Raw genomic sequence first — 27,334 nt, 5'->3', positions numbered from 1 at the left:
AAATCAATTTCACACTATAGAGAATCTTTCACATAAGACTTTAGTGGGAAAAATGCTTTTTCACAGTGGAGAAAAGGAAAGCTTGTTTTTTCCCAAAAAGGAATGTGTATGCGTGTTGACAAAAAGGTGAGGCTATTGAACATAGTCTCAGGTGGGTTTCACACACGTCTGCGGACGCGTGCGTGGCCAAATGCCCGTCCAGTGCATATCTACCACGTACTGGACGCGCCCGCCTTCACTATTCACACCTCCTCCTCGCGTCGGGTAGGTGGCATGCCTACTCACGGATGGGAAACCCTGCTTCGTGTGACCGGTTCGCCCCGTCACACCCTGCTCCCGCCATCTCTGCATGCGAGTATAAATGGGCGAGCGGACGTTTGTGAAATGGGCGGGCTTTTTGGAATCATATCTTTGCAGACGGGCGGCCTTTGTGAAATGGACCTTGGGGATGTCTGCGGACGCAGCCAAAAAGTGTGTACCTGCCTTGCCTGACACGCTGCTGCTGCGTCCGCCGGACGCTTGTGAAACCCGCCTTAGCGATGGTTTTTCAAAGGGCAGAACGAAAGTTGTGGGATGCATAAAATGGGCGATGGGTTCCGTGTCTGTAAAGCTCACACTACCTTCTCTAGTGAGAGACCTTGAGCTTCTTCTTGCCATGGATGCTTCTACAGCTCCTTTCGTAGCTAGTCCCCATGCTTTGGTCCTTCCAATGCCTGCCCCAGGGCACATCAACCCCATGCTTAATTTCTCCGTGCACCTGGCCTTGCGTGGTTTTGTCATCACTTTCCTCAACACAGAGAAGGCCCATGATCGCATCAAACCACATCCTCAACACAGTGCTGCTAATGGCCTGGACGTTAGGTTTGCCATTATCCCTGGTGGGTACCAAGAGCCGCCCTTGCCCGGACAAAGCATGCTCGATACCCGTCACAAGATGGAGGCCCTTCTCAAGAGCATTGCATCGCAGCAAGGGTTGCTTGAGGAGATGATCATCAACTCTCGGGCTACCCCACACCCCATCACGTGTATTATTGCAGATTCTTTCTTTCCATGGACTCAATCTCTCGCTACTAAGCTAGGGATCAAGAGAGTGATATTTTGGACCACCAATGGGATGGCGTTGGCCTCTACGGTGGAGATGAGAAGCGGAAAATTCAAAATCCCTGGTACTACAACTATTTAGTTTTTTAGGCTCTATTTATAAATGAAATATGTGTTGGTCGGTAGATAATTATGTGTGTGTATGCATGTATGTATGTACATACGTATATTTGTATGTGTGCGTGTGTATGTATATATATACATATGTACATATCTGTATGTATATATGTGTGTATGTATGTATATTTGTATGTGTGCGTGTTTGTGTGTATATATACATATATTTGTGTGTGTGTGTGTGCGCGCGCGCGCGCTCATGTATATATACATATGTACATATCTATGTGTGTGTGTGTGTATGTACACACACACACACACACACACACACATATAAGAATAAATATATTGATGCCTATGGAAGGCCAAAAATGATTTGAGAGAGCAAATATATAATATAAAGACCACACAGGAGTAAGAATAAGAATTTTAGAAATTGAATTGGTTCTTAAATTGATCATAAAACATTCAAGTTGAAATTCATCAAGTGGGTGGAGAGAGAGAGAGAGAGAGAGAGAGAGAGAGAGAGAGAGGGAGATTTTTACGTATGTGATGACAACTCATCTGCAATTGAACCACAAAACACTTGAACCAAAGATCTGCTAGTGGACCACATGATCCATGTGATGACACTGATGTGCAATTGAACCACAAAACACTTGAACCCAAGATCTCCCTATTAGGAAACTAATTCATGAACCACTATGCCAACATGCGATAGAGGAGCCGAACCGATTTATGTTTTAACATGCTAGAGGAGCCGAACTGATTTATGTTTTTTCTTCATGTTTACATGATTTTAAAACTAGTAAAGTGGTTTTGAGATTGATCAATTAACTGGATTTTGAAGAGAGAGAGAGAGAGAGAGAGAGAGAGAGAGAGAGAGAGGGGGGGGGTGCGGGAGAGAACTAAAATCTGAAGGTTACCACAAATGGCTTATTGCGTGGTCATTCAAACACAGGCTAGGAAATGCCAGCTGTAAGTTGAACTTTTGAGAATGATTCATAATGGCCACGCCAGGCGGGATGAGACTGATGGACTTGATTTTATGTCTATGCAGATGATGATGATCCTAACAATGTTGATGTGGAGACAGGAGGCATTAGTCTTACGCGATCAGAGTTTCTGGCTGCATTGCCATTTCGTGATCCAGAGCGCTTGAAGTACTTCACGCAGAGACTAAATGGTATTGAAGATACAGCTTGCATTGTGGTGAACACATTTGAAGAGCTGGAAGCCCCTAGCCTCAAAGCCTCTACCTGCCCAACCCATGTGCGTTATGTGGGGCCCATCCTTCCGCCTCGCTTAGACAACAATGCAACCATAAGTGCAAACTTCTACCAAGAAGAAAGTGACTGCCTCCACTGGCTTGACAAACAAGAGGGGGGTTCCGTGCTCTACATCTCATTTGGTAGTATGGCTTCCCTGACACAAAATCAGCTTGTAGAGTTTGCTGCTGGCATTGAGGAAAGCAAGCAGCCATTCCTATGGGTGGCACGAGATGGGAGCAGTTTGTTCCCAAAAGGGTTCCTAGAACGAACACAGAGCCATGGCCTCATCATCAACTGGGCCCCGCAAATCGAAGTGCTGGGCCATGTGGCGGTTGGTGGATTTCTGACGCATTGTGGGTGGAACTCTGCACTGGAGAGCATTCACATGGGCGTTCCCATGCTATGCTACCCTGTCTTTGCGGATCAACATCTCAATGCACTGCTTATAACGCAGGTATGGAAGCTAGGGGTAGCCATGCAAAAGGGGGAGGACGGTGTAATACAGAGGGACAATGTCCAAATGGCTGTCATGGCTCTCATGCACTCACAGGACCTTCAACAAAGAGCAGCCACGTGGAAGGCAGCTTCTCATCGTGCACTTGAACCAGAGGGATCATCCGGTATTGCTTTGGAAAGCGTCATGCTTGATGTGACATCAGTGGCATAAGCATTGAGCAGTGGGACCAAATTAGTTTTTGGCATTTTAAGGTGAAAAAAGGATTTTATGCTTAGAAAATGACTATGAAATTTAATTTCTGTGAAGGTTGTGAAGACCATTCATTTGTACAAAAATGTCACTAATAATTGGAATATGCAATTACATATGCAAACCAATTATAGGATAAAACCCCTATCACAGCTACAACATGGGAGCATGGCCACCCAATTTGCTAAACATTATCGCCATATCCATACCCTTGGTTCATCGGAGGTATAGCAACCTCATGTGGACATTTCCTCCGGCCAGACTTCTAAACATTTTGCATGTCATTTTTATTTTTTCATAGACAATTAAAACACACAATACCTGCCAATAATAATCATATCCACAAATAGAACCTTAAGTTGCCTTTATTTTTTCCCATGCATAGGATAATGGCAGTCATGCTGATCTTTCTTCTCCACGCATTTACCATGTTGTTTACAGCATGAGGAGTTAACCAGTTCATCACATGGTTTTTGACCAGCACATCCTGCCAACCAACACCGAAAACCTTGCTGTAACATATTCCAAATACTGCAAGTCAAACATAGGCTGAGTTTATTTCAGCTTTAAACAAGTGTGAATTGAATTTCTAAAACCATGCCACATGTTTCTGCACAGAGACACAGCTTGTGCGGTGACTTGTGGTAGCCGTTTCTCTTGCTCCGGTACCTCTGGCAACTTCAGCTCTGCTTGTCACCAATTCCCAACCAACTACCTCTACCTCCCTCTCCAGCTCTTCACCGACTTTAGCAACTCTTGTTGATCACCTCCAAATACTCGTCGAGCTCTTCAGCAACGCATTCATGCCTTGTACTACTTTCCACACACCCCCACCGTCCCCGCCACGACCTCTCCTGAGAGAAATGAATTTGAGGATATTCTTGCAGGAAAACAGGCTGCAGATGATGAGCAATATGAGGATGTAACACAGCCAAAAGATATGCCTAGTAAAGAGGAAGATGATGCTCATCAGTTTAAAAATCGTTTGGCCGGTGTTATGGATGTGTTTATGCAGCTCACACAAAGTGAGAAGTTTGCTGAATTTATGAGATCCCGTTGTGAGCCTGAAAAGAAGAAGAAGAAAGTGCGTTCTAAGAACCCACCTCTTCCCACAGGATCCATCTTTTGGACAGTTTTCGAACATGCAACATGCTTTTGGTGCTAACTCTCAGAGTTCCTTCTTCGGACAGCCATCTATTCCTTAGCAGTCTATGCATCCAGGTTATTTTGGTGGTGGCTCGGTGTTCCAATCCATGACTGGGGGTTATCCTCAGGGAGGCATGGGTATGCCAGGAACTTTTGGAGCTAATTTTCAGCCTGGTATGCAAGGGAATACGTATGGTGGTATGTAGTCCGGAATGCAAGGAAACATGTTTGGGGGTATGCAACCTGGAATGCAAGCAAATATGTATGGGGGCATGCAGCCTGGTATGCATAATGGTATGTTTGGAAACATGGCTGGAATGTATGGCATGCCAGGTGTGGGAATTGGTAATGCTGACCCTATGATGGGCATGAATGCTGGGGGTAGCAATCTTGTGAAGCCACTTCCTTACGATAATCTAACGCCTATGGGAAAGGCGAAGGATTATAAGGAAGGGGGAGCTGCTGTGAAATTTGACACATTCAGTGGGGCCAAAGATAAATTAAAAGCACTTACCTTCTTACAGCAGTTTGATGTTGCTTTTTCTGGTGGTAATTACACAAAGTTCTCTAAGGTGAGAAAAGCTGCGACTTTTCTCAAAGGCAATGCATTGCAGTGGTGGTCTACTCTTCTTTTGCAGGGCATAGCACCATCTACTTGGGTACAATTTAAAAAGGTGCTCTCTTCCGTATGGCTCACATCTACTTTTGAGGTGGATGTAATGATTGCATGGCACAAGTTGGATGCATCAAAGTGTGAAAATCTGGAAGATTATAACAAGAAGTTTTGGGAAGCTTTACTCCCAGTTACTTCTTATCGTGCAGTGCCTTTGTCTGAGCAGGTAGAGAAGTATTGTTGTGGGTTGCCCAAGGAAGTGCGTGACTTGCATCAAGACTCAAGTAACAAATATGTCACAGATGATAGAGAATGCTATGACAGCTAATGCGTTACTCACTGGAGTATCATTTGGATTCAAAGGAAGTAAAAGCTCAAGCAAGAAATCTGAAAAGTCAGGGCATGCTTCGCGTGATGCTAAAGGGTCTACAGAGAAGCGGTATAAGAAGTTGCCAATGCCCAAGAGAACTCCTGAGGAGAGAGAGGCTTTGATGGATGCTCGGAAATGTTTTTACTGTACGGAAGAGGGACATATGTCTTTTAATTGTCCCAAGAGAAAGTCCCAAAAGGACTCTGACACCAAAGGAGAGCCCAAGTCAAAGAAACCAAAACCTTCTGCAGGGTTAGTTCCTGATCTTGTTGGGGAACAGCCAGGTGGTGAAGAGACAGAGTTGTGCAGGGCATGGGGCAAAGTGAGATCAAAATGCCTTGATATTCTTTGACACAGGTGCTAGAGCCAACTTTATTTCACTGGATTTGGCTGGCCGATTGGGGATCCATGCAGAGGAGATGGAGCCGTTATATGAGGCTAACATGGCTTGTCCTGGGTATGGAGAACCCGTCACTCCTATTATTGGGAAGCTCAGGCTTCATTTGCAGGGTTATGTGGACAGCGAAGAGTTTTTCATCATGCCACTTGATGGATGTGATGTTTTGTTGGGAATGCCATGGTGCCACAGAGTACATGCGGTGGTGAATACATACAATAGGAAAATCACTTTGACTCATAGAGGGAAAGAACATGTTTTGGATGTAAAGTTAAAAGGGGAATCTGTTCCTATTATATCAGTTTCGGCAATTTCATCAGTAGTGAAAAAGCATCTTTCCGCGTACTTGATTTATGTAAAGGATGCAAGGGGGGCTCCCGCGAGTGATGGGGCTCCCAGTGGATTACGGTTTTTTCAGGTGCCTCCAGCTGGATGTTGGCCCGTTCGAGACACTGGTCGCGCCCTTGCGAGTTTGCGTGGTGTGCCATCCCTCTCGTTCTCCTTCAGTGGTGAGCAGCATGGTGGCCTTCTCCTTTCCTCTCAGTGTTGCCCCAGACACAGCATGGGATTGCAACTCTGTAGAGGAAGTTTTGCGTGATCAGATACTGGAGTTTTCTCACCACTTCAGTGACTTGGGGCTCACGGACCTATTGCAGACCTGATTACACTCTGCCCGCATGAGCTTGTTTGGTATAGGAGATTGGCGGGCGGATCCGGTCCACACCTCAGTTGAGGCGGTGCTACTGATTCTCCTCCATGCCGCCCCGAGGGTGCAACCTACCTTTAGATACATATATGCAGAGGATTGGTCTCACGCCTATGCCCTGGACAGGGCGAAGGCGGAGTGGGGCTGGACACAGAGACAGGTCACCCTCTTTCTGGAGAGACTCCGCACCCGGACAGACAGTGACTATTCTCCCTCCAAGCCGGCGCCCAAGACTCACAGAGTGGAGGGCAGATCATCCGGGCCGGCTGAGAGGGGTGAGCCAGTGGCGGCTGCTTCACTTGTCATAGCTCATCCATGAGGATCCTCTCATGGAACATCCAGGGTCTCGGTGGACATCGCTGCTACATTGGTCGGGGCAGACTTCGCCAGGAGATCCAGAGGGCTCTCGTTGGAGGACCCATAGATATCCTTTTCATCCAGGAACACCACCTTTCTGCCGGGCGTACCCGCACCTGTGGGAAGATCTTGCCAGGCAGGAGTCACACTTTTTGGTCACCGGCATATGGCTCCCAGGGGAACCAGGGTGGAGTATGCATCTCAGTCAGCGAGCAGCTTCTATCCGAGGTTGTGGATTCTGGCACTCTGGTCCAGGGTCGAGCGCAGTGGATCATCCTTTGGGTTGGGGAAGACCGCATTGGCTTCCTCAACTTCTACGCCCCTAATGGGGCGACCGGGAGAGCCGAGTTCTGGAGCACCATTAGGCAGTCCCTCCCCATGGCAGACCATTGGTGCCTAGGGGGGGATTGCAACATGCTGGAGGATGCAGAGGACAGGATGGGGGGCAGCCAGGAGACCATTCATGGGCCGGAGCTCGCTGCCTGGGAGGAACTAGTGCTGCAGGTGAGAGGCCAGGATCCGTGGACTCTCTCGGAGTTTGGCAGGTTGCAGGGGAGTTTATCTTTCTCGCGCTCGGATAGACGGGCCACAGGAGTTAACCTTTCCCGCATCGACAGGTTTTACATTGATGAGTGGGCTTGTGATAGAGGTGGCACTGTGGGCATACTTGCTGGCTCCTCGTTTTCAGACCACTTTCCAGTGCTTCTCCAGATCGAGGACCCTACGAGAGGAGAGCGAGGCCAGAGCGTCCGGATTCCAGATTGTCTCATAGAGGAGCCCGAGATTGCGACCAGAGTTGAGCAGGTCTGGCAGGAGCTGCAGTTCAGGAGAGGATCGGCAGCCAGCGATCTTGCCAGGGGCTTGCAGGAGATCAGTAGGATGCTCAGACAGGCTGCCCTGGACCGTCTGGAGGCCTTCAGAGAGCAGGAGAGTAGCCTGCGGAGGAGTCTAGCGTCCCTTCAGAGACTCCAGGAGAGGGATCCTTCGAGCCCTTGGATCTCAGAGCAGATGGAGTCAGCTCACACAGAGATCAGATCCATCGAGGAGAGGAGGGTGGAGTTCCGATTCCATGCTCGGGCTTCTTTTTGGACACAGGCTGGAGACAGAGTGACTCGAGATTTCTTTGAGGCGACAGGGCAGGGTCTCAGGCGTCTTCGGCAGGTTGATGGCCAGGTTGTGGATCCCCCCAGGGTTCGGGCGATAGCCACAGATTTTTACAGGGATCTGCTCTCTGCTGAGCCAGCAGATGACAGGGTGAGAGCGGCTCGGGAGGCAGTCTGGAGCTTCACGAGACCGGTTGTGCCGGCCCATTTGCAGCACTCCCTTCTCTCCCCCTTCTCGGATACGGAACTGGAGGAGGCTCTTCAGGCACTTCCTCGGGGCAAATGCCCAGGAGAGGACGGTCTCTCAGTGGCTTTCTTCCAGAGGTACTGGGGTCTCTTACATACGGGTTTCAGATTGGCATTCCAGGAGATTATGGAGTCGGGAGACATGCCGGACAACATGGCAGAGGGGTTGATTCACTTGATCCCCAAAGAGGGAGGAGACAGACTGGAGATTAGACAATGGAGACCGATCACCTTGCTAGGCACGGCCTACAAGGTCCTAGCTAAGGCGATCAGCAGGCGGCTTCAGCCTCACCTTCCGGATATCATCCACTCCACGCAGACAGGCTTCATCCAGGATAGGAGCATCCTGGATAACATCTTCTCTTTCTGGGAGGCTACGGCTTTGGCTAGATTTCGGCAGGAGGATCTGGCAGTGCTCCTTCTCGACTTCGAGAAGGCATATGATCGGGTGGACTGGGCCTTCTTGGAAGGCACTATGGAGAGGATGGGCTTCCCCCCTCAGTGGATCCGTGGGGTCTCTGCACTCTACACATCGGCTCATAGCCAGGTGCTGATACAGGGCGTGCGCGGAGAGAGGTTCCAACTCTCGCGCTCGGTGCGGCAGGGGTGCCCCTTGGCGCCCTTTCTTTTTCTTTTTGTGTCGGAGTTTGCGGATGACACTGCTGTCTATCTTCAGGGAGGAGAGGAGAACCTCCGCCGCTTTGCCTCAGCCATGGACAGGTTTTGCAGAGCTTCGGGCGCTTTGATCAACTGGCACAAGTCGTGTGGGTTATGGGTCAGTTCTATGCCCCCCCCGACTTGGAGGCCAGTTGATGGTTTTCAGTGGCTGCCCCCCGGCACTACAGTGTGCTATTTGGGATGCTATGTGGGCATTGACATTGTTGGGGTAAAGGCATTATGCCCACCCTTATAGTGTGTACAAGCCCATAAGTTATAGTACATAGTACACTTAGTACTTTTAATGTACTAAGTGCACTATGTGTACTAGTGCAATATACATGTGTGATAGGGGAGTCACACACTCATATCTTGAGTTGACTTATCCCCACAACTCTCTCTCTCTCTCTCTCCCTTGTTGTTTCTTTGTGTATGTCTCTCACATGAATAACCTAACCCTAATTCTTCTCTCTCCCATTCAACTGGTATCAGAGCCTGAACTTCCAACTGGTGGTGTCGAATTTGCTGTAGAGGAGAAGAAGGTACAGGCGCTGATTTCTCTCCTGGCTTAGGTAGCAAAGCAAAGCATGTAGAAGCGCTGTCTGTGTTGAACGTGGGGAAAGGCGTGTCAGCGCTGGGCAGCAGGCGCACTTCAGCGCTGGGCAGCACACGTCTATACTCAGGCGTAAAGCCACGAGGCAGGCGAGCGAATAGGAAAAGCAGCGTAGCGTAAGGCTATTAAGCGCACAGCAGTCGGGCGTCCATCGAACACGCCTACGAGCGATTGTGAAGAGCGAAAGGCAGGACACGTTCTCTGGCGAGCAGCCCACATGCACTTCGCTCATCACTTGCAAGGCGTAACAAAGCTTACGTGTGGAGCAACTCGTCACCCAACGTCTTCTGCGCCCGTGGAGGTCCTGTCGCCCACTAGGAGAGCTACGCGTGTCAGAGCTTGTGGTCGTCTACTGTGTTGAACACAACCAGGAGAGCTACGCACCAACAGTTCCCCGTTCATTGCTTCTCACTCCTGCAAGGACTGCTGCAGGGAGACATTGTGCAAGCAATGATCTCGTGAGCATGTATGCCTAATGTGGTGCTGCTTCAATAGCCGCACGGGCTGCTGCAAAGGAGTCCTTCATCTGCACTAATACAGCAGCAACATCAGCAAGAAGCGCCTCCTCCCCCCTTCTGCACAGCATCAGATTTTCTGCAACAGCAAAAATCATCAACCCCTTTTCCTGCAACAAAAAGAAAAATCAGAAATTACAAGGTATTCTGCTTCAAATTTTTTTTTTTTGGGGATTTGCAATTGAGCAAGTACAATCATCAATTGAGCAGGTACAGGTGCCGAATTGCTCAATTTTGAGCAAAATTGGCAAAATTGGGTGACATTGGTCACAATCAGGATCAATTTGCAGGAAATTGGATGTTGAAATTTGGGGCTTTTGATGTAATTGTGCAATTAAGCAGTCATACATGCTGTATGATGTGAGAAATCGCACATTTGGGCAAAATTGCAGCAAATTGCAGTGCAAATCAAGGGGCTTTTGTGCCGATTGTATTGATTTGCAAAATTTGCAGCAAATTGCAGTGCAAATCAAGGGGCTTTTGTGCTGATTGGATTGATTTGCATGCAGGCAATCGCATTTGATGCTGTAAATAATGTGTTGATGCCTTACAAGCACTCAATGTGCCTGTAAATCAAGGGGCTTTCATGTATTGGATGTATATGTGGCCAGGGGGAAGCATCGTGAAGACTCTGGATGCCTTCATGTGCGTCAATGTACCATGTATGATCAGCAATTGATCTTAAATCAAGGGGCTTTTCAAGTTCGTATGCTCGTTAAGCTTGGCAAAGCAGCAGGCAAGACATTTATGCCTTGAATCCTCAAAAATCAGCTTGCAGTCAAGGGGCTTTTGCCCAATTTCTATTCGGGACTGTTGTATGCAGTGTTCGAGACTGTAAAAGTCTGATTTTCACTCATTTGGACAGCCAGGAGAGCATTTATTGCTATTGTACCTGCTGGTACAGATTTGGCACAGCTTTGTGCAAGTTTTGGCATGGCTGTACACTGATTTGAGTGAGGAAAAGATTCAATTTCAGCTGCTGTACTTGCCGGTACAAGTTTGGTACATCATTTGTGAGCAATTGGTACTGTTGTACAGTACTTTGGAAGGGCAACAGAGCACATTTAAAGTGCTGTCCTAAATCTGCAGCAACCAGATTTTGGTGATTTCATCACATAAAGTGGGAGAAAAGTTGCATTCTTGCTTTCGCAGTGGGAGATAAAGCTTGGGAGAACAACTGTGAGCACTTTGTGTGCTTTTGGTGCAGTGTTTGCACATTTTGCAGGGAGTTAGGCATTGACAGGTTGCATATTGCTATGGCAACCACAGGTGAGAGCTCTTCATTGCTTCACATCAAGAAGCTTGAAGGCTCGCATAATTATGATATTTGGCAAACCCAGTGCTACAATGTGTTGCTCCAGAAGAAGCAGCACAAGCCTATCAAAGAAAGGGGTGTAATGCCCGCTTCTCTTACTGCTGAAGAGTGGGAAGATATGGATGAGCTGGCAAGATCTACGATCATGTTATCTGTGTCAGACTCTTTACTTTTCAGCATTCATGAAGAGAAGACAGCTTGGGGAATGTGGCAGAGATTGCAGAACTTGTATGCCCAGCAAAGTGCCTCAAGCAAAGTGTATTGGTTGAAGAAACTCATAGGTCTTCAAATGAAGGAAGGGGCGTCTATGACAGCCCATCTAAATGAGTTTAATGGTATTGTCAGCCATGTCATTAATCAAAAGTTGGCAATGGACGATGAGTTCAAAGCCACTTTTCTGTTATGCACTTTGCCAGAGAGTTGCGACACATTCAGGACAGCCACTAGCAATTCGAATGCTATGCTGTCATATGCAGATGTTGAGGGTGCTCTTCTTCAAGAAGAGATGAACAGGAAAAACAACTTTGTTGGAAAGTCCAATGCAATGAATGCACGTGGGAGATCCCAGCAAAGGGGAAAAAGCCAAGAAAGGGGAAGGAGCAAGTCTCGCTCCAAAAAGAACTTGGAATGCCATTATTGTGGCAAGAAGGGACACATTAAAAAGCAATGCTACAAATGGAAAAATGATCAAAAGGAAAAGGGAAAAGGCAAAGACAAAGAGAAAGATGAAGCCAAAGATGTAAAGCCAAAGGGCAAAAGTGGAGTCAAGATTGAAGAAATCAATGTGTCACATGCAGGTGGCAGTGAGGATGAGGTCCTATTTCTGTCTTCACTTGATGCCCATTCACTTCTTACAGGTGATCATGGTATGCACTCATGGATCATTGATTCAGGTGCCTCCTTTCATGTCACAGGTTGCAGAGACTTGTTTGTCAGGTATACTGCTGGCAATGAAGGAGTGGTTTATTTGGGTGATAACCATGCATGCAAGATTCTTGGCAGAGGTGATGTGAGGCTTGTGTTTTCAGATGGCTCACAGCTTATGCTCCATGATGTCAGGCATGTGCCTGAGATCAAGAAGAACCTGCTTTCTACTGGACAGCTTGATGATGCTGATTATGTTACCACATTTGGTCGTGGAAAGTGGAAGATTTGTAAGGGCTCACTGGTTGTTGCCAGAGGCTCTAAGGTGGACACTCTTTATTTCATGCATGCAGGTGTTTGTCACCATGCTAATGTAAATGCAACCGAGCTGCCGGAAATCTCTATGTGGCATAGCCGGTTGGGACACATGAGTGTCAAAGGAATGGAGCAATTGTCTCGTTTGGGTTACTTGCCTTCTCTAAAGTTTTCAAGTTTTCAGTTTTGTGAGCATTGTATATATGGCAGGCAACTGCAGTGCCCCCACAAGAAAGCTCTTAGACAGAAAGATGCTCAGTTAGAGCTTGTGCATACAGATGTATGTGAGATGCCTCAGCTTTCTTTGGGAGGGGCAAAATATTTTGTGTCTTTTATTGATGATGCCACACGCAAGGTGTGGGTCTATCCTCTTCGTTTGAAGAGTGATACATTCTCAGTGTTTGAGAAGTTTGTTGCTCTTGTTGAGAATCAAACTGGCAGAACACTGAAGGCTTTGCGTTCCGACAATGGTGGAGAGTATATGTCCAAACAGTTTCAGGACTTTTGTGATGCTAAAGGCATCAAGAGGGAGCTCTCTACTCCTTATGATCCTCCACAAAACGGGACAGCAGAGAGGATGAACAGGACCATTCAGGAGAAGGTCCGTGTGCATTACCTCATGGTTTTTGGGCTGAAGCTGTTATGACAGCCGTTCATCTTATAAATAGGTCACCTAACACGAGGCTTGGTGGGAAAGTGCCAGAAGAAGTATGGACAGGGAAGCCTCCGTCATACAAGCACTTGAGAGTGTTTGGTTGCGTTGCGTACGTGCACATACGCAGGGAAATGCGCACCAAACTTGATCCTAAGTCTCACAAATGCATATTCCTAGGATATGGTGACAGAGGTGAAATGGGGTATAGACTTTGGGATCCCGTGAATAGAAAGATAATACGCAGCAATGATGTCATTTTTGATGAAACATGCATGTATAAGGAGCCTGCAAGGCAACAGGAGCCTAGTAGAGTCATCTTTGATGATGATGGACATCATGGACAACAACCAAGGGCTGTAAATCAGCCATTACAGCAGGAAAACCAGCCCTTAAATGGTGCTGAAAATGGTCCAAATGGACAGCCAGAGATGGCAGAAGATATCCCTATGGATATACCACAGTTGGAGGAGATACCGTGCATGATTTTTCAGCCTTATGGCATGGAACAGGAGCCACCAATGGGTGATATGCAGGCTGGACAGCAACCTGCAAATGATGGTCATTGGGTACGGAGGTCCACTAGACCCTCCAGAGCCCCTGACAGGTTTGTTCCAGGGGTTGACTACTTGATGCTCACTGACTGTGGGGAGCCCTCATGTTATAGGGAGGCTTTACAGAGGGTAGACAAGGCTCTTTGGGAGCGTGCCATGAAGTCAGAGATGGATTCTCTGCACAAAAATGGAACATGGAAGTTGGTGCATTTGCCTGCAGGCAAGAAGGTTTTGCCATGCAAATGGGTGGTTTACAGGCTCAAAGTTGCACCTGATGCAAAGCCAAGATACAAAGCCAGGTTAGTGGCTAAGGGCTTCAAGCAGGAATATGGTGTGGACTTTGATGAGATCTTCTCTCCAGTGGTCAAAATGACCACACTTAGAGCTGTGTTAGCTTTGGTTGCGCATGATGATCTGGACTTGATTCAGATGGATGTGAAGACTGCTTTTCTTCACGGTGATCTCCATGAGGAGATATATATGCAACAGCCAGAGTGTTATGCAGTAAGTGGAAAGGAGAAGCTTGTATGCAAGCTGAAAAAGAGTCTTTATGGGCTCAAACAGGCACCAAGGGAATGGTATCATAAATTTGATACATTCATGAAATCCCAGAAATTCAGGAGAAGTGACATAGATCACTGCTTATACACCAAGAAAGCTTTGGATGGCAGTCTATTGATCCTCATCTTGTATGTTGATGATATGTTGATTGCTGGGAAATCTCGTAAAGAGATGGATACCTTGAAGCAGAGGCTGCATCAAACCTTTGATATGAAGGATTTGGGTGATGCAAATCACATTTTGGGTATGCGGATACTTCGGGACAAAAATCAGCATGTGTTGTATTTGTCTCAGAAGGAATACATTGGCAAAGTCTTGCAGAGGTTCAATATGGACGGGGGGAAGAAGACTAGTACTCCTTTGCCTCCATATGTGAAACTCAGTGCCATGGACAGCCCACAGTCAGATAGTGGCAGGGCTGATATGGCCAAGATTCCGTATGTTTCAGCTTGTGGCAGTCTCATGTATGCCATGGTTGCTACTAGGCCGGACATTGCATTTGCGGTGGGAGTGGTTTCTAGATACATGGCCAACCCTGGCAAGAAGCATTGGGAAGCAGTGAAAGGTGTCATGAGATACCTGAAGGGCACACAGGATATGTGCATTTGCTTTGGCAAACAGGATGCATTAGTGCATGGTTACACGGATTCGGATTATGCCGGTCATCTAGATAACCGGAAGTCTACTACCGGTTATGTGTTTACATTCACAGGAGGTGCTGTGTCATGGATATCCAGGATGCAGAAGTGCACTATCTTATCTACTACAGAGGCCGAGTATATTGCAGCCACAGAGGCTTGCAAGGAGGCATTATGGCTATCTCGGTTAGTGGTTGATTTGGGCTATACAGGGGATATTCCGTTGTTGCATTGTGACAGTCAGAGTGACATCCAGTTGGCAAAGAACCCTGTTTTTCATGCAAAGACGAAGCATGTGGATGTGAAGTATCACTTCATCAGAGAGGTGATAGAGAACAAGCAAATTCAGCTTGTTAAGATTCATACGGATGACAACCCGGCTGATCTGTTGACAAAGAGTTTGCCTCCGGAGCGGTTTGCTCATTGCAGACACTTGATGGGCATTGGATGAGGCCAGTTTCAGCCTTGATATGGCCTTGTATATTATCATGTACATGCTGATTTTTTCTTTTCCTTTACTTAAGGGCACTTTGCCTTTAAGTGGGAGGTTGTTGGGGTAAAGGCATTATGCCCACCCTTATAGTGTGTACAAGCCCATAAGTTATAGTACATAGTACACTTAGTACTTTTAATGTACTAAGTGCACTATGTGTACTAGTGCAATATACATGTGTGATAGGGGAGTCACACACTCATATCTTGAGTTGACTTATCCCCACAACTCTCTCTCTCTCTCTCTCTCTCTCCCTTGTTGTTTCTCTGTGTATGTCTCTCACATGAATAATCTAACCCTAATTCTTCTCTCTCCCATTCAGACATATCTCCGGAGCAGTAGATAGCCCCCCTTCTTCTGAGCATTCGGAAGAAGCTTCTGTATTGGAGTACCGCTCGTTTATCTCTGGCTGGCCGAGTGGTTGTGGCCAACCAGGTTCTGCTTGCTATCATGTGGTACATCACTTCTTGCTGGGCCTTCTCTCGGGCGTGCATCGGCCAGGTGCAGAGGCTCATCAGGAACTTTCTTTGGTCCGGTGGCGACGGGCGGCCCGCCAGGGCCAAGGTGGCATGGGCTGTGATCACTCAGCCGAGGGAGAGAGGCGGCCTGGGCATTGTTGAAGATCCTATTTGCCAAAGCCGAGCTTTGCTCGGCAAGTTGGTGGTTCGTGGCCTCCTACCAGGCGCTAAGCCGTGGAAGGAGTTTCTTGTTTCCAGGATTCTCAGCCGCACTCCTTCTCTTAGCGGCCCCTGGACCCCTAGCATCAGGTGGATCTTTACAGAGCAGCGATCTAGAGGAGTGGGCCTTGGCTTCGAGGAGCGTTTTGCAGCTAGCCTTCTGAGGGCTTGGGCGCATCTGAGGCCGTCACTCTTCCAGACTCCCCCAGGCACCGATGAGGAGCGCCTGAGGCAGCATTTTCAGCAGCTGCCTCTAGAGGCTCAGGAGAGGAGACTCAGCGGGATGAGGGGCAGAGAGTTAATGAGACAGGACATTGAGGCGGCCATCCCCCGGGAGTGGCGGACCCCAGTACAGGACCCTCCACCTCCACAGTGGATGGGCATCTTTACTCGGCATGAGATCCTTCTAGCGGTCTGCGGCACAGCAGAGAGAGTTGCCCCACTCACTTTCGAGGTGGGAGAGGGTGGCCAGCTTCAGAGGACACGACTAGATTTGGATGAGCTCCAGGGTTGTATTTTTCAGAGGGTGCGGGTGGTCGGCTTTCATCAGAGACAGTGGCATGTAGACCCCTCACCGGCCTTGATAGGGAAGGACTGTTCTTGGAGATTATGGGCTTGGGACAGCAGGCCTCTTATTCGCCTTCAGTGGGATCCAGGTGAGTGGTTTTGGCGAGATCCCTACTCGGCCCCTACCGGCCCAGGCATCCCCTTTTTTCAATACACAGCGAGGCTGGGGCAGCGGATTCAGAGGCACAGGATAGCGGGCACCCCGGCGGCGGCCGAGCATTGGCGGCGACAGGGGCTCTCCCCTGCCTTTCTTAGGGACTTCTGGCAGCGCCTTTGGGCCAGCTTCCGGCCCCGGAAGGTGACGCTTTTTCTCTGGCTTACAGCGCATAGAGGACTGGCAGTGGGGGCCTGACTAGCTTTTGGCAGACACCCAGCGTCCTGCCCTCGGTGCGACCATGCACAGGAGTCGCAGCGGCACTGCTTATGGGATTGCCCACAGGCACAGCAGGTCTGGCAGTGCGCTCTCAGGATGGTTTTTGCAGGCTCGCCAGGTGAGATGATGGTGACGTGGGGTGCGGTGGCTTGGGCCACGGACAACGGCCCGGCCCTTGGATATGAGGACGTCCCTGGCAGTGTGACCATCCAGGTCTCGGACAGGGCGATGGCGGTGGTTCCGATGCCAGACTTCTCTTCGGCAGTCTCCCAGGAGGGGGACGGGCACAGATGGGAGATGATCAGCAGCATGACGGCTTGGCACATATGGAGAGCCCGATGCAGGGAGGCCATTGACCGCCAGGCGACTCCACCGGCGGAGGTCATACAGGCCCTCTGGGTGGACATCATTCACACCCTGAGGGAAACTTCAGGGCAACTCGGATCGCATGAGAGGTCGCCGCAAGGCTTTCCTCCGCACTTGGCAGCCTGGCCCTTTCCTCATCGCGAGGGGCGAGGATGTCACTTGGCACTATAGGCCTCCAGTTTGGCTCTTCTCACCTCCCACATGTACTACTAGGTAGGCCCCCCCCAGAGAGCGGCCAACCACGAGGGTGGAGCTCAGGTGTTCATTGTGTGTTTTTTATCCCTCCTTGTGAGGTGAGCTCTGTAGCCTTATGGCGTTTTCTCATTAACTAATAGAAGGATCGTTTTTTCAAAAAAGAAAAAAGAAAAAAAGATGATGAGTCTAAGTCTAATTTGTCTATGTTAGATAAGGACAGGACTGATTTCTTATGTGGGTTCCAAGATTGTTTTTCCGAGTCTTTGCCAGGAGAGCTTCCTCCGGAAAGGCCAGAAGATCATGCCATTGATCTAATTCCGGGTAGTACTCCATCGAATAGACCGTCGTACCGTGTTAGTGCAGCCCAACAAGAAGAAATTATGAGTCAGGTACAGGAGCTTTTGAATAAAGGGTTGATACAGCCTAGCTCATCATCCTTTTGCTCACCTGTACTCTTAGTGCAAAAGAAGGATGGTTCTTGGCGCATGTGTATTGATTACAGGACGTTGAACAAGAATACCATCAAGAATCGATTCCCTATTCCGAGGATCGATGAAATTTTGGGCCGCTTACAGGACTCCACAGTCTTTAGTCGGATTGACTTGAAAAGCGGGTATCATCAGACAGTATTAGACCCGAGGATGTGCATAAGACAACATTTCGAACCACGTTTGGGTTGTATGAGTTCTTGGTTATGCCCTTTGGTTTGACAAATGCACCTGCCACATTTAACAGAATGATGGACAGGATTTTTCGGCCTCGTAGAGCGTTTGTGGGCACATTCTTTGATGATATGATTGTGCATTCACAAACTGAGGAGGAGCATAGAAGGCATTTGGCCATTGTGTTTGCAGAACTCCGGAACCATAGGTTGGTTATTAATGGCAAGAAGAGTGAGTTCTTCTTGCAAGAGATACACTTCTTGGGGCATATTGTGTCTAAGGATGGAGTCCGTATGGATCCATCGAAGGTGGAAGCAATTCTTAATTGGCCAGATTTGAGGACCGTACATGATGTATGCAGCTTTTTGGGATTGTGTTCCTATTACAGGCGGTACATACGATATTTTACTGAAATTGCTTCGCCTCTTCATGCCTTAACAAAGAAGGCAACTTCGTTTAGATGGGCTGATCGGGAAATTACAGCCTTTAAAAAGCTAAAAGAAAAGCTTACTTCGGATCCAGTATTGGTATTACCGGACCTCCGAAAGGCTTTTGTTGTCCAATGTGATGCATGTGGAAACATCATTGGGGCAGTTCTCATGCAGGAAGGACATGTGATAGCCTATGAGAGTAGAATATTGCAGGATGCCGAGAAGCATTTACAGGTTTATGAGAAAGAGATGTTGGCTGTAATTCATGCTCTTTCTACATGGAAACACTATTTGCTTGGGGCTGATTTCACTATGCAGACAGATCATCAGACCTTGCGTTATTTCCTCACGCAAACTAAGCTTTCAGAGAAGCATATGCGATGGGCAAACTTTTTGTCTATGTTCCACTTCCAGATTGTGCATGTGGAAGGCAAAAAGAATGTTGTGGCAGATGCTTTGTCACGCAAGCCACAGGTCTCAGCAATTTCACTTGCTTATCATCATGAGCTTGATGAAATGAAAGAGCAGTATGCCCATGATGAGGACTTTGACAGGTTGTATGATCAGATGTCTGAGGGTCAACGGCATGATCATTATACTCTCAGAGATGGGTTTTTGTTGATGCATGGTAGACTGTGTGTTACCAGGCAATTGCGCCTCAAGGTTATGATTGAAAGTCATGCTCCACCGTATGCAAGTCATAGAGGTATTGACGCCACGGTAAAAGCAGTGGAGACTTTCTTTTATTGGCCAACCATTGAAAGATTGGTGAGGTGGCCTATCGCTTGAAGCTACCAGATCACTGGAGGATTCATAATGCTTTTCATGTGAGTCTCCTTAGACCTTTCCGTGGGGATGTGCCTGAGGATGTATCAGATGAGGCTCAGCCGGAAGTTGAGGAACTTGATGAGGTTCTTATTCCAGAGCAGATACTGGCACATAAGGAAAGAAAGGTACGAGGTTAAGTTTCCTGTCGCTATCTTGTGAAGTTCAAGAACTATTCACCGATGGATGCGAAGTGGATGGAGGAAGGTGACTTAACAGATTCACCTCAGGTTTTGCAGCTTTATCTCGATGCCTTTGAGTTGGAGCCGACTCTTGTTATGGCTCATTCAAGTTCAGCAGAGCATGGGTCTGGAGCATTGCCTGATGCACAAGAGGGGGGTAGCACCTCCACTCCCTTGATACAGACAGGCTCAGATGACATCTAGAGGTCGCTTGGTGCAGCTTTTGTCTCACCTGAAGGTACTAATGGTTGACAGTACATCTGTTTATGGGACTTCTATGATATATGTGTACTAGTCACATTGGATGTTGTAGTTGTGTATGGTTCACAGTGGTATACAACTTGGACTACTACTACACCATTGGTTTGCAGTGAATGTTGTTACATGTGCATGGTTTAGAGAGATTGGGACGCTGATCTTGCCATATTGTACATTTCACTTTGGATATTGTGCTGTATCACCAGAATGCAATCGAGGACGCTTGCCATTTTTCAAGAGGGGGGTATGTCATGACCCTGTGAAAATGGAACAGCACAAGTGTGGGCATGGTGATTGCTGAGCAAAATAAATATTAAATGATTCACATTTGGGGTGCCCGGACAAAGAGAATGATGTGTGGACATTTTCAGGTGTGAAGGGGGACCAAGAACATTAATATTTTTAATGTTCTAACCATGGATGGCCCCTAGGCCTAAGTGGCCCTAGGAAACTTTAATAAACATTAAAGTTTGGGCCTTAGGATATTTTTGGAGGGAGGAAACTCCACTTTTGGTACACGCCTCCCTCATCTCTCTCTCTCTCTTGCTTTTTTGGGAATACGTGCAAGAAACCTGCGTGGAGGAGAAGAAGGTCGACTGGTTGCTGTTGGTTTTTGGCTGTGTGTGTGTCTGTCTGAAGAGCAAGCTGTACAGCCAGGCCGTACAGCGCTTGTGGAGGCTGCCCGTACAGTCGGCTGCTGCAAGTACAGTGTACGACTGCTGCAGGTCCAGGCGGCGCTGACAGGAACTGAAGGCAGGTGCAGTCGACAGTTGCAGGTACAGTCCACGTGGCTGCTGTACGACTACAGGTACAGATGTACGGACAAGTACAGGTTCAAGCGGTGCTGATTCAGGTTGCGCTGGCAGGAACAGACAGCAGCAGGCGGCTGCTGTGCAGGTATTGATCTGTACGGTACAGGCGGCTGTAGAGACTGTATGGACAAGTACAATAGGGTTTTACTGACCTGTACGAACAAGTACAGCTGGTTTCAGTTCTGTTCAGACCTGAACAGTAGTGGGTGGTGCATCTCCAGCTCGCAGAGCTTTTTCAGAGCTTAGTTGGTGCATCAGTCAAGTGGTTGCAGGGAGGAAAGTACAGACAGTCTTTTTCAAGTGCAGATTGGTACAATCAGTCCCACGGGTGCAGAACCACGCAATGAGTTGGTAAGCTCTGAACTTGTCCATCTTTCTTTCTTTCCATTGGCTTATGTCTGCTGCAGAGTTGTGTTATCTGGCCCCTTGTGAGAGGAGGGGTATGGCAGATTGAAAGGGTGGAAACAGAGATTGGACAGTGGATGTATATGCGAACTGAGTTGTGGAGCCATGTACATGAGATATGCCAGATGTATGCTCAAGGTTGCCTTGTTGAATTATCTTGGTTGATCAGAGGGAAGCACAGAGTGTTGCTTTTGTGGGACACAGATCTGTGTGTGAATCCTCTGTGCTAAGAGGTCTTGTGGGCTGCCAGATTGGACATACAGGTGTATACTCTTGGCTGGTTTTGTTGTATTCAGTTTTACATCTCTTTGAATTTGAATAAAGAAATACCGAAAGGGGCGCCAAGCTTTGGGGCCAATAGGTGTCGATTTCATTTCAGTTTTGGGGCACTCTAGCTCCAGTTAATCTTGTTTCTTATTTGGACTACAAGTGGAAGGGTGACTGCTAGTCTACCGCACTTTGGTTTCTACCAGAGGCCGGTTTTAACTACGCTCCCTGCTAAAGTTCTCATTCACACTGTCTTCATCAGCATCCATACACACTGATCTACTTGGCAAATCCCTGGTTTTGGAGAAATTTGGATGTGGATATTCAACAATGTCCAAGGTTGTGGATGTTTTTGGCAGTACTTCTACATATGGATAGATTGATTAAGTGGCTAACCACCCTTGGAGAGATGGCCACCTTCAAGGTTGGTATGAAATGTAAACAAGGTCTAAAGGCAAAGAGCAAATTCAGTCCCCAAAATCAGTCAGAAAATCCAGAGATTATCTTCAGCATTAAAGCATGTATGCTTAGGCCTGTGCTTGTGAATACTTTCAGCCTTTAGCTTTGTGGGAAGCAGCCTGTCGGGCAAAACATTTGGCCTCTGAATGACCAAGTCAGTCACAAAACTCACAAGATTCCTTCATCTTGGAACCCTTGATGCTGTTAGGATTGTCAGAATCGTCGTCGTCAGAAGATGACTTTGTGGTGACTTTCTGCTTGTTGTTGTTGGAGTTCCCTTTTCCGCCTTTGCCTTTGCCCTTGCCCTTGTTAGAGGCAACAAAAGCAGACTCTGACTTGCCTTTTCCGCGAAGCATGCACTTGTCATGGAGATAACTCACGACTTCCTCAAAAGGGGGAAGAGGATCACGTAAATAAATATTATCCCTAAAAGAATCAAAGAAAGCAAGCAACTTACCAAGAAGTTTATGGATGGGATTGTTGATGGTGCTCCCGTACTCCTCAAATTGCAGCTTGATATGGGAGAACTCTCCAATCTTCTCAATCAAGTTATCTAACTCAGTGATGGTAAGCTTCTCCAGATCTGACTCCAATTTGGCAATCTTCACTGTCGAAACTCTCCCATACCTCCTCTGGATCTCTGTCCACACTTGATGAGCATTACTCCGGGAGGAGACAAACTGTGCTTGTATGGATGGAGTCATGCAATGGATGATGATAAGATGAGCCCGGGCATCCAATATGCTTTGCAAAGTAGGGTCCACCAAGTGAGGTGTGGAGATAGCCATCCACACACCAGCTTCTTCTAGCAACAACTGAGTGTAGAAAGACCAAGTATGATGGTTGGTTGTTGTAAGCTTCATGGAGTCACTGACTTGGGGAGGGTTGTAGGATGGTATGTGGGCAGGGGTGGGAGCAAGACCTGGATGAGAGAAACTCAAAGAGGAAAGATTGAGAATAGGAACCACTTGTGGAGCGGCGGGATCAGGGGATCCAAGTTGTGATGGAGCGGGAGAAGAGATAGGAGAAGGAATGGCTGTAGAGAAGTGGTCTCCTGAAGCCATGTCTGCTGAAAAAAACAAAGTACCTCCTCTCAAGCTGTGCACAACAAGAGAAAGAAGAAAGAAAGGGAAGGGAGGGTGGGAATCTGAAAATAGAAGAAGCAGACTATCTCAGGGTTCCTATCCTCAGCACCTATGAAGAGGGTTTCAGCTAATAACAGTAAAAATACAGAAGCTATGTAGAAAACGCAGAAGCAATGCAGAAAACGCAGCCTACAGTAGCAAAACGCAACCACTCTGTAGAAAGAAGTTGCAGCACTTGAGGCAGTCCCGAGGCTCCACAGTAAAAACCCAGGTTATTGATGAAGAAACGCAGCAGTCAACAGCTCCTATATGTTGTAAACAGTCAACGGCAGCATGGGAAAAGAAACGCAGGTCCCTGTAGATGTTTCCCGCTCTAATACCATGAAAGAATGGGTACTATGCTGAGATACCCACTCAAAAATGCTGCAAGAACTGTACAACACTGTATATGGACAGCAAGCATAAAGGAGAGAAGAAGATCACTGCTGAATATTACCAAAAAAGGTAGTACATCATGTGGAGCAGCATGAGGGAGGTCCCGTAGATGTTGCCTATCACTGCAGAAGCTGAAAAAAAGAGATGATCTGAGGGAAAAGGGAGCCAGCCCTTTTATACTACCTCGGTATGTATGCTGGTTGGCCAGCTGTAGCAAGCCGACAGCATGGCTGTAGCATAAAAGTGCTATAAAATGCCTAAAAATACCAAAAAATGGTAGAAAAAATGCTGAATAATCTCTGCTGAGATATGCCAATGCAGGGCTTCATATAGAGCCAGATACAAGCATGAATATGCATGGGAAAGTCCATCTGCGAATGAAATAATTTCCAACGAGTCTTGTGGACACAGTTCAGCTTGTTACAATTCTCTAGAAGAAGAAATAAAGCAAATACTCCTGCTTGTAGGGGGGGGGGGGGGGGGGGGGGGGGGGACGACCCTATCTTGTGTTGACTCTACTACAGCTATTTTCAGTTTCATGTATGCTGTTTTAAAGGATTGCTAAACTCACTAAACTCAGGTTTAAAGAAAAGGCCCCGTTGTTTCACGGTCCTAGCTCAATGCATGCTACAGTAATCTTTTGACAACCATTGGCATATGTGAATTTCTTTGCTTTGTTGCAATGTATCCTCCTCCACCAACACTTTACACTGTCTTCTCTCTATCACCCATGCACTCAATTGTAAAGTCACAATATAGCGCAGCTTATTGTACTCCACACGATAGCAACAGCCTGCAAGCAAACTTTGATCCTCTAAAAAGGCAACAACTACTTGCCAGTCCACACACTGACAAAAGCCAAAATACAAAGCTTTATTTATATGTGTAAGCTCTTGAGAGGTGATGACTTTGCATGATTAGCAAAGCTCTCATATTCATGATTAGCAAAATTCTCATATTAGCTATGGTAGCTTGAATACCAACAATGAATGGTCAAAAATGTATATTCCTTCTAGGATGCATCCATTCTCAGCACACACATCCACTACCACTCACTTTTATGCTTTGGAAATAAAGGTAACACCAGGCCTATGCACATGCACGATTGCTGCACCCCATAAAATCAGATACATGGCAGTAAACCAATGTAGCTTGGGCATGGATTTGCGTCTCTATGAAGGATGCGCTTTCTTCTGGCTTGACCTTACAGCTATCACACAAGGCGCCAACGCATATGATGCTCATATGCTCTGGGGTTTGTACTGGATTGGCCTTGATAATGAAACACAGCTGGCTGTGCTAGCTAGCTTTACCACTTCATGCAAATGACTGTAATTAAAACTGGAATACTGGCCTAGATTTGACTGGTGGTAATGTCTGTTAAGACTAGAGAAGGACAAGGGCTGAGTCACTGGTTAGAGTGCAGCCATAGCTGATGTATTGGCAGACGAGACAAGACAAGGTAATAGCTAAGAAGTGTGTTTGTACGAGTTGTTTGTTTACAAGGTGAGAGCTCTCTTAATACAGAGAGAGTGAGTGGTGGTTCCATGGTTGTTATCTAACAGACAAGTGTCTGGTGCAGTTGGTTGTGGATGAGTGCAAGTGTGAATGCATGAGTGATGTACGTGTAAACGTACCTCAACATTCCCTCTCTCTAAAACCGAGCAAGGTTTGCAATGCAAGTGTTCAAGTGCATGTAAAAGTTGTGCATTACAATTAACCCAGATCAAATGGGGCATGCAAGATGTACAAAATGTATGCAGGAGTTTGTTGATGCCGGGGTATGTGTTGAAGCTGAGGTCTTCAACTTCTTGAGCTTAACTCCTGATCGAGGGTGTGTCGGCTGAGTGATCTTCACGGCTTCTTTGGCTTGAGGGTGATCATAGGAGTCCTTCTTCTAGAAGAGGAGGTGACAGAGTGGTCTGGTAGCGGTGGCCTTCGATGAGGGATGCCCATGTCAAGGATGAAGATACGATATGGGCCCGCATCCAAATCTGAAGCTTGTAGTGCTTGTTGTGAAGCAAGAATGAGGAACAGCTGCAAGAATGTTGATGGGTTCAGGGATGTTGACGGAAGGGTTAAAAAATTTGCAAGATCACAAGGGGTTGCCGGGGGTGTCTGAACCACAAACATTGGGGCTGCATGAAGAGCCCCTTGTAGTGAGTCAAGAAAGGCTTCATCTATGGAAACCAAGATTGCATCAAGAGAAATGGAATACGTGGATTAGGCATGAACAACAGGAGCATATGCAACCAGGGAAGGTGCCTGAAGGACAGCATGCACCAGGGTAGGTGCTGTCGTAATGCCATTGCATAATGTTGAAGTAACCGCTGTGGCATCCTTCTCAGGAGCCTCTGGCGAGGGCTTGACTGCAGAAGTATTCTCTGAAAAAAAAATTGGAGCAAGGGAAGGTGGTGTGAAAATACAATCCGCCAAAAGGGGCATGACTGAGATGCCGATGTAAAGTTCAGTGAGAGTAGATCCCTCTTTATGCAGGGAGGAGGGAACAACAGAGTCTGGGCCATAGAAAGGCCCCCCTCTGTTGGCAGAATGGGATGCTGGAGAGGTTCTGTAGGGAGCCTTCGAAGGGCCACAAGAGAGGGCTTCTTGGTTTAAAGTAAAAGGCTCTGCCGAAGGGGGAGCGATACTTCCTGCGTTGGAGAAGAAAGAGCCTTCAGACTGGAGTAAGGGCCCCCCTTCATGTGAGGGGGCAGGTCCTGCAGGAGCAAGTGAGGGCTCCCCCGTGAGGAAGAAGGCCAGGGCAAAATCCCGCCCTTGTTGAAGGGAGGGGCAATGCAGTTGTGAATGAAGGATCCCATTTAAAGGGGGGGATTGCTGCATGGTTATGTGAAGCCCCCCCATAGGAGGAGGCATACCATTTTCGAAGGGGCATGTTCAGCCTTTGACAAGGGTGAGGGTCTACCTTCAATGAAGGGGGGGTTTTAAACTTGGATGGAAGAGTCCCCCCATTTGTGGGCACGACAGGAAAACCAGAGGCTGCATCAAAAAGGGACTTAGGTCCGCCTGTAGAGAAAAACGAAGCTGCAGATTCGGGCAAGGCCCCCCTTTGGAGAAGGGAGGGAGTTCTACAGGAATGCATGAGGGCCTCGCTACGATAGAGGGAGAGGTAAGTGCTGCAGGTTGCAGCAAGGGCCCCCCCTCGATGGAGGAGGGGGCTGCTACAAGGGCACTCAAGTGCCCCTTGTTGTTGGGGTGAGCGATGGTCCCTCATGGGAGAAGGCTGCAGCTCCTGTAGTGCCGTGAGAGAGCCTCCCTTCGTTGAAGGAGATGGACGTGGCAGAGAGGACCGAAGAGACCCCTTTTGTAGGCGATTTGCCTGTGAAATAACCACAGGATTTTCGAAGAAATCAACTGCTAGGCGAGGGGGTAGGAGCTCACCATCAAGATCACAGTAGTCAGCGCCATTGCCGATAAGTCCACAATCCCATTTTCGATGAATTCCCTTTTGCTTCATGGAGATGGCGTGGAGGTCTACTACACGGTCGCCTTACGTAAAAGCTTGCTCAAGGTGATACATTCATCGATTGACTTGACAAGGCTTTGTGCAGAAAATGTTCAAAGAAAAGCACACATACCTGCACAATAGTAGCATGCATTCACCATTGTCCTTGGAAGGCCCTACTTACTGTCATTCTCACATGGAGAAGAGAAAACAAAAACAAGGTAAGATTATGGAGCTTTGTAAGGATATCAGGGAAACAAATTGCTTTGTGGTTGGGAAAAAAAACCCATTGATGATCAAATTCACCACAATGGATTGAAATTGAATTTACGGAAGCCCATAACATAATCAGCTAGCTTATCATTAAAGGTGCTTCTAACACTATGCACTAAGATAGGTCTGGGTTCCACATGTACATCCATGGGACATTAGCACTACCCTTGGCAAGCCAAATAGGCACACAAGAAGTCTCTAAGGAGGAGACCAATGGAATTTTGTAGCACCTAACACTTGATCCTCCAAGGCCTTCACATGATGAACTTGGAGAGCCACGAGCTCCTCAATCTGCTTTCTCTGCCTGGTTGATCTATTGCGAGTGCTCCTCTCCATATAATCCATAAGA

General features: G+C 47.5%; 1 protein-coding gene and 1 long non-coding RNA gene across 2 annotated transcripts; one reads left to right on the top strand and one right to left on the bottom strand.

Moving 5' to 3' along the window:
- The first annotated feature begins 509 nt into the window (after positions 1–509).
- Positions 510–3,388, top strand: LOC147636004 ((R)-mandelonitrile beta-glucosyltransferase-like). Its single transcript, XM_086801447.1, has 2 exons — positions 510–1,166; positions 2,219–3,388. Exons 1-2 carry the CDS (start codon positions 590–592, stop codon positions 3,094–3,096), a joined length of 1,455 nt encoding a protein of 484 aa, XP_086657573.1. The 5' UTR covers positions 510–589; the 3' UTR covers positions 3,097–3,388.
- On the bottom strand, positions 3,382–26,792 carry LOC147636003 (uncharacterized). The gene is made up of 2 exons (XR_015266482.1): positions 26,649–26,792; positions 3,382–3,622 (listed from the first exon to the last, which is right to left on the bottom strand). It is a non-coding gene; the product is annotated as an uncharacterized LOC147636003 (long non-coding RNA).
- Between the last annotated feature and the right edge of the window lie 542 nt (positions 26,793–27,334).

The sequence above is a fragment of the Cibotium barometz genome, chromosome 8, assembly GCF_041138505.1.
Source record: "Cibotium barometz isolate CiBa-2024 chromosome 8, ASM4113850v1, whole genome shotgun sequence".
In the NCBI taxonomy this organism is placed as follows: domain Eukaryota; kingdom Viridiplantae; phylum Streptophyta; class Polypodiopsida; order Cyatheales; family Cibotiaceae; genus Cibotium; species Cibotium barometz.
Note: the sequence above shows the minus strand (reverse complement) of the source record. Positions and strands in the feature narration are given on the sequence as shown.